Raw genomic sequence first — 7598 nt, 5'->3', positions numbered from 1 at the left:
CAGGGAACTCTAGATAGAGAAAGAGATTATATATATATATATACATATATACAGAAGGAGAGGGAACCTAATCCACCAGGCCGAGGGTGGGAGCGTGGAAGAATCTGCTGCTTTTGGCTCTGCATCTGCGTGCGGTTTCTGGCCAGACCACAGCCTGAAAGCGATTGAGAGGGGGGGCGATTGAGAGGGAGATCGTATCGTCTCGTCACAAATCTTCCTTCCCCACTGCCTTCTCGTCTCTTCTCCGTCGTCGTCTTCCTCCGCCTCTTCCTCGCCGGCGCCGCCGGCGCCTCCCTCGGCCCCTCCGCCCCTCTCGGGGGTTAAGCGGGCGGGTAGGTGCTCGGTGGGTGGGCGCGGCCGCTGACGAGGGTTTAGTTAGTCAGTACACGAGTCGTCTCTCGCGTGGGGTTGGGTTGGAGACTTGGGAGGGAAGGGTCGCTGCGTTGTTGTTGTTGGCTGCTGCTGGTGGGGATGGGCAACCGGGTCGGGGGGCGGCGCCGGCGCCCGGCGGTCGACGAGCGCTACACGGCGCCGCAGGGCCTCTACCCGCACCCGGACATCGACCTCCGCAAGCTGCGCCGCCTCATCGTCGAGGCCAAGCTCGCGCCATGCCACCCGGGCGCCGACGACCCGCGCGCCGACCTCGACGAGTGCCCCATCTGCTTCCTTGTAAGTCCCGCGACCCGCCGCAACCTAGCGTTTCTGCCTCGGGAAGATTTGACCATTTTTTTTTTCCCATGCCCTTGCAGTTCTACCCCAGCCTCAACCGGTCCAAGTGCTGCGCCAAGGGGATTTGCACCGGTGGGTTCACAATTCCATTCCAGATGGGTGTGCTCCCCACGCCTTCGGTTGGTGTTTGACTGACTCCCTCTCCTGTTTTGCGTGCAGAGTGCTTCCTCCAGATGAAATCGCCCACCTCCTGCCGCCCCACGCAGTATCCTTACCCCATTCCTCATAGGTTCTTACTACTAGCCTACTAGGATAGCACTAGATGATGTTTGTTCTGGTGTTACGCTTCCGAGCACCACAGCCTAGTTGTTCCTTAATGACTTTTAAGGTGCCCATACTGCAAGATGCTGAATTACGCGGTGGAGTACCGCGGCGTCAAGACCAAGGAGGAGAAGGGCGTCGAGCAGATTGTGAGTCACCCTAGTAAAACTCTCTTAGTTGGTGCTTTCTGCTATGTTTTAGTCTTTACCAACTGGGGCAATTCTGTGCAGGAGGAGCAGAGGGTGATCGAGGCGCAGATCAGGATGCGGCATCAGGAACTCCAGGAGGACGCGGAGCGGCTCAAGAACAAGCAGACGGCGGCTGCTTCGGCCGACGCAATAACAATAGTTGAATGCTGTGATACCGGTGGCACATCCACCCCAGGTGTGTAGGCTGCCTGCTCTAGGCCTATCTGTTCCTCTTATGTTTGGTGGGCGGTTGCTGACTGAACATATCTGTTTTGTTGATAGCTGCGAGTGGTGTGCAAGGCAATGATGTGCTCTTGTCTCAAGCACAGCAATCAGAGCTGCTATTGAAAAATGCTGAGCGCTTAAAGCAGATGCGGTATGTACTGATTATGCATTTTGCACCTTCTATTCTGTTCAACTTGTGTTTTTGTGGTTGCTTCTGTGCATTGGGGATTGTTTGTGCTTTCTAGATAAAAGGATGTTGTAGTACTGGAATTATTATTGTTGCTTCAATGTTTGAACCCTCACTGAAAGTTTTGTGGGCAAAGTAATTAATCATCTGTTGCACCTAACTGGAAAATTTGATACATTACAATGTGTACTTATCTCTACTCAAAAATATCGTTGCAACCTCACTGCTAAACGTGGCAGCTTACTATATGTAAGGGTGATCAATAAGTAACTTCACGTATCTATATATACTCATTTGTTGTCATGTTTGCTGTCAAGAAAGGTCATGGCACTACCATGTAGAAAATATTACTACCAGCCAAAGATATTTGTCTATACTCTTCTGTACCCATTAATTGGCATGTTGGAGATGCCCTTGAAACCTTGACCAGGCTGCCCTTTACTTGTACTTGTCTCTAGTTAAATATCATTGCTTAGCCCTTGTCAGAGAATGTCACAACTAACTATATGTAACTCCTTGTAGATGTTTGTGCATTTTGTGTAGCTGCTACAGTAGCAATGGTCCGGCAATTAATAATTAACAGCCTGTATCAGTTATATACTTGTATCTTGTCATGTTTGTTGTCAAGTAAGGTCTTGGGATTCTGGCAGTATCATGTAGGCATATTACTGACAGTTTAAGATTTTGTCTATTCTTTTTCTGTATCAGTTGATTGAACATCTTCCAGATGCCCTTGAAACCTTGATTATGTTGCTCTTTATTTGAAGCTAAATGGTTGTTGAATGATCAGTTAATACAGCTAACTCTGTGTTGCACCTTAGCTAAGCACTACATATATATGTTTATTATAAGTGATCAATTATTTATCCATTTGATTTTTCTAGAATATCTTCAGTTTAGTTGTGTTAAAATAATATGAGAATCTCTACATATGCATTATGTGAAGTGGATTTCATTTGTAGACAATACAATAATATGGGGATATTTTATGATTTGCCACACTTTTCTTTATAGTGTCTATTATTTGCCACATGACCACCACCTGTCAGTGACACATAAAATGGCAAATAATAGAAGTGCAAAGAAAAGTGTGGCAAATTATAAAATCCCCCGGTTTTCTATATGAATTTTGTGTTTCTTGGTAGTTGGTAGTCTTTTCCAGGAAAGGTCTATTGAGTTCGAATTTGCACCTGCTTTAAGGATCATAGATACAGTTTGAAAACAGAATTGTGCCGTTTCTCACCTGTTGCTTAAGTCTCTATGAAGTTCATCCCGTATCTGAGCAGCATCTTATTAGTTTCATTATCTCTTTGTCATTTAGAGGAGATACAATCTAGACAATGCAAGCAGTGTTTCTGTCTTAGAAACCATGAGAAAAAAAATGTGCTAGTGAGAAACCATAAGAACACACTTGCTGTCATCCCTTTCCTCTTACTAATTGTATTCGTCTATGTTGTAATTATTGTAGTATTTTGATATTAACATTACTGATGAATTCCTTGAAATGCAGGGAAGGTAATTTCGACATGGACCTTGAAGAAGTTATGCTTATGGAAGCAATTTGGCTTTCTGTACAAGTATGTTAAGATATTGCTGAATCAGATCTCTTGCTGAACCTATTTTCGAAAATTGTTAAATCTGTATAACTTGATTTGTTCCTTTTTCTTAAAGAGCTCGCCAGCTAAGTTTCAGAGAGGGTTATACAGGGATAGGTCACATTTTTTGCTTCCACCTCACATGAAATGATATGTTCATTTAGTGTAGTTTGTAAGGATAATGATTGTATGAAATCTTAATAATACAGCTTTGCCATACTAGGTACATATTTTGCTGTTCATCATCTTGATTCACATAATAGCTGCTTTTCATTTAAAATCATCATGTGTTTATTCATGTTTCATTAGTTGATTCAATATCATTTTGAGTTACATGCAAATTAATGTAAAAAATCCTTATATTATCATAAATCAATTTGTTGCTCGTCATTTGATGTGTGAACCTGCATATGTTACTTTAAAACTTATGCATACCGACCATTGTCATGTCTGTGGCTAGGTGGCTTCCATCTGTATAGTTATACATTTTGTAATGATGAAAACACCATTAGACTGAGTTGTACACACTGCTTGTGTTAATTTGGGAAAGGACAATACTAACCATGTTGTTAAAATTACCATGTGCAGGATCAGGAAGCCTTAGGAAATCCAGGCAGCACAGGTGCTGTACCACCAACACTTCCTCCAAGATGTCATAATGCATCTGTGTCCGCTTCAGCTGAGGCAGCGCCTTCCGGTGGATTTGCTTGTGCGGTCGCAGCTTTAGCCGAGCAACAACATATGCTTGGAGATTCTTCCAGCACCGCCATTTGCCAAACATCGAGACATGATATTCTCAGCAGGTCACAACGGTCTTTTACAGATGACCTGAGCGTAGCTGGGAGTAGTTCGTCAGGAACTAGAGTTGAGGAACCATCAACCAGCAGAACTCGGCAAACAAGAGAGGGTACGGAGTACTCTAACAATGACGGGTGGTCAGAGGCGGCTGAGGCCGGTACCAGTTTTGCTGGCTCTGATGTTACAGTGGAGGCTGGGGCTGCCAATCTGGCTGCTTCCGATGTATCTAGCATTGGGACTGTCCCTGATAGCTTTGAAGAGCAGATGATGCTGGCCATGGCTCTTTCGCTGGCCGATGCTCGGGCAGTTGGGAGCTCTCCAGGGACAACTTGGCGGTAGTTGCTCTACCCTTTCTATTTATTTGTTTAGGTTGTCTGGTATCATTCCTAGATTTCCTTCTGTCACATAAAACATAGGATTAGATGGGGGTGGATGAACAAAGATTGGCTGTGGAAATTGTGAATAGTGTGACTGGTGAGATAAATCTGCATATTTGCAGGTAGGGCTTTTCTTTTCTTCTTAAGTGTAGAAACTAGGCTCTGTCAGGCATACTTCTGCCTACATAAATCGCGCCTTTGATGATGTAGAAATGGTGTAAATGCAGAGAATCGCTCTCTTTTCATGTTCTGGGTTATTCCCTTGAATGCGGTGTAGAGCATCTTACACCTAAGGTCAATTCTTGTCTATCTTGTTTGAAGTCTAAACTTTTCGCGGTGAAGCATGTTCTGTTGTTCTGTCTATAAGCAAGTACTCTAACTACTCCTGGTATGGCATGCATGCGAGAAGGACGCTCATATTCTGGGCCAATGTTTATGAGATACGGCGATTGTCCCGTGCACGATGTCATTAGGTATCTTTATGTTTTATTGTGTCTGCCCAAACTGAAACACAATGTTTGTCAATGAAACTTAGCAATACTGTGTGTCATGAACGTTAAAGCCGGACATGCACGGGTTGGGACAACACATTTCTCCAATGCTATTCCTTCGTCAGTTTCAGTATCATTCCTTTCATGCTCAGCTGAAACTCGAGGTGCTTCATTAATCAGGGTTCTCGGTCCTTTGGACCGCTGTGCACAAGCTAGGTGGACCGGTGCACACAAGGGATGCGGCGACGGGGAAAACGATGTGAGTGAGCCTGTAGGAATTATCCAGGTTGTCAGGTTGAACTGAAGCGGCACAGGTCGCTGCTGGGTCTGCTGTGCCCGAGCAGTTGTACACAGACAGCACGGCCTGTCTCTAGCTTCTGCTTGCAACAATCTGATGATCATTCGTATGCTTTGGGCAATGCCGGGCTTGGCAATTTGGAGGTCTAGCCGTGCATCACAAATTCCTCAAAATTCCTGTTCTTATATCAGCCCAATCTGCTAAAGTAGAGTGGAAACCAAGCCAAACTACGATGAAATCATCACGCGGCATGAAAATTTGCACGCCAAAAAGGTTTGCGATTTTCTCGCCACCTTAGCTGTTGCCTGCCCTAGATCCGCAGTGGTTTGATAGGTACCCCCAATGTCATGACATGTTTTGTCGGCGTGGTGTTGGTGGGTCGTGTTTGGAGTGTATGTTCGTGTCGCTTTGTGGTCTCATGTGTTGGCTATACTGCTAGAGAGGGTGTGGTCATTTTGTTTCGGGTGTGGCCATGTGGGTGTGTGAGCTTGACCATGTTGTTGTAGATTTTCGTTCGATTTTTTTCTAAAAACTGGACACACTCTTCTTAATTAATAGATGATGAAATTCTTTTGTCTCCGTTTCAAAAAAAAAATTTTGCACGCTGCCCTGCGGTTGGACCGGACAAACTATATTCTGTATATGATTGTATCCATACCTTCCTCTGGGGGCACTAATTTTTGATTTCATATTTCAACACCCGGTAAAACTAGGAATGAAATCCACGCTAAATATTACATGTTGTAGGCCCTGTTCGTTCACAGATTTCAGAGGGGGTGGTTCGAGAAATCCTCGCCATAAAAGTTATCTGAGATTTATTTAAAATTGGATGTATCTATACACAAAATAGTATCTATACACATTTAAGTATTATGAGATGGAGAGAGTATACTTTCCCCATACATATGCATAGCCAGGTTTCCACTCTCTCGCGATATTATGCAGCCGACAAATGATCTGTATCCAACCTTTCACTCTATTCTGCCTGTTCAGGTACCAAAAAACAAAGAAGGCTGCAGTTCAGGATCAACGCGTTTTATGCAGCCGACGAATGATCTGTATCCAACCTTCCATTCTGAAGTACAATATCATCTCAATTTCATTTCATATTGCCAGTCAAGCCCACATGATTCGTATCCGTAATGCAGGTACAACACATACGATTAATCAAACCATATTTCGTAAATAAAAAATCCCAAGATGCTACGTAGTCATGCTGGCCTGTCACTCTCGTCTAATTTCTTATGCAAGCAGTACTCCTAATCCCCACCAGTTGTTCCAAATATCTCTATATCTTTTCAGTTCAGTTCATGTATATAGCCGTTGTGTTGTCACCATGATTGGCGGCAGCAAGCCAGCAACAGCTGTGTGTCCTAATCCCCACCAGTTGATCCAAATATCCAATGCAGATATAAAAGGGGATGCATGCCGCGCCCAGTAGGATCATTAGAAATGGAGTTAGCTGTAACGTAGATTAATTAAGACGAATCACAAAAACGGTTACAGTAATCAAATTATTGTACTATAATACGGATTATCATACAGTTGGATAGTTAGATGCCAATCAATGTGTGCCCTTATGAAATTGTTACTAACTGATTCCAGGGCCCAGCCGACGGCTCTCACCGACGTACGTACGTACGTGCGTGCACGTAAATCAGGAGCAGGTCCGGCGAGAAGATCTCGAAGGTGATTAGCCACCCGACCATGATCCAGGTCATCATCCAACATTCTTATGGTATGACCTGCAGCCCTGATACGAGCCCCACCGGCAGAGACCAAAGAGGGTGGATGTGATGTGGCCTCCAAGATGGCAAAGCAGGGTGGGGGTTCCTGTTATCCTTCTCGGAACGTCAGAACTCAAAAACCTGGTGCAAATATGCAAAGCATATTCAAGTCGGTTTTGCAGCTTAATTTTTTTTTCCGAACACGCAAAAGCTTTGCGTGTCATTGGCATTAGAAGAAAAGAAGCGGACTACAGCGGTTCCGGCATTCTAGAGGGAATGCGGGTACAAGGCGTGCTAGAATGGTAGGGCGACCATGAGCATGCCAAGAGAGTACAACGCCCGGAAAAGAGTGTAGAGCCCTATCTCCAAATGTTGCCCAGCCCTAGTGCACCCGATAGCTTCCAAAGCTCCACTTCTTCGGTGATGCGCTTGCAGATACCTCGAGCAGTTTCCGCCGAGCGCTCGAAGACGTGGTTGTTCCTCTCCTTCCAGAGTGTCCATACCATGAGGAGGACAAGGGAGTCGAACCCTTTCCTCAGCTGCTGCGGTACGCGCCGCCTGGAGTCGGGCCACCACTCGATGAGCATGTCACCGGCCAAGGGCGTCAGGTGCGACAAGTTGCAGCGCTGGAGCGTGGCATGCCAGACCTCCCTAGCGAGGACGCAACCGAGGGCGAGATGATCCGCCGTCTCAGGGGCCTGCTCACAAAGAGGGCAGTTAGA

General features: G+C 45.3%; 1 protein-coding gene across 2 annotated transcripts; it reads left to right on the top strand.

Annotated features, from left to right (window-relative positions):
- Positions 1-471: 471 nt before the first annotated feature.
- LOC124685074 (E3 ubiquitin-protein ligase DA2-like) lies at positions 472-4667 on the top strand. Of its 2 annotated transcripts, none has more exons than XM_047219372.1 (8): positions 472-669; positions 750-801; positions 889-934; positions 1058-1139; positions 1221-1374; positions 1461-1554; positions 3101-3167; positions 3774-4667. In XM_047219372.1, the coding sequence occupies exons 1-8, from the start codon at positions 472-474 to the stop codon at positions 4320-4322; spliced, it is 1242 nt and encodes a 413-aa protein (XP_047075328.1). In that variant the 3' UTR covers positions 4323-4667. The 2 variants fall into 2 exon arrangements, with proteins under 2 accessions (XP_047075328.1, XP_047075329.1); XM_047219373.1 differs by lacking the exon at positions 3774-4667 and adding an exon at positions 3224-3767 and having other exon boundaries at positions 3101-3184.
- The last annotated feature ends 2931 nt before the right edge of the window (positions 4668-7598 follow it).

The sequence above is a fragment of the Lolium rigidum genome, chromosome 1, assembly GCF_022539505.1.
Source record: "Lolium rigidum isolate FL_2022 chromosome 1, APGP_CSIRO_Lrig_0.1, whole genome shotgun sequence".
Lineage (NCBI taxonomy): Eukaryota > Viridiplantae > Streptophyta > Magnoliopsida > Poales > Poaceae > Lolium > Lolium rigidum.
Note: the sequence above shows the minus strand (reverse complement) of the source record. Positions and strands in the feature narration are given on the sequence as shown.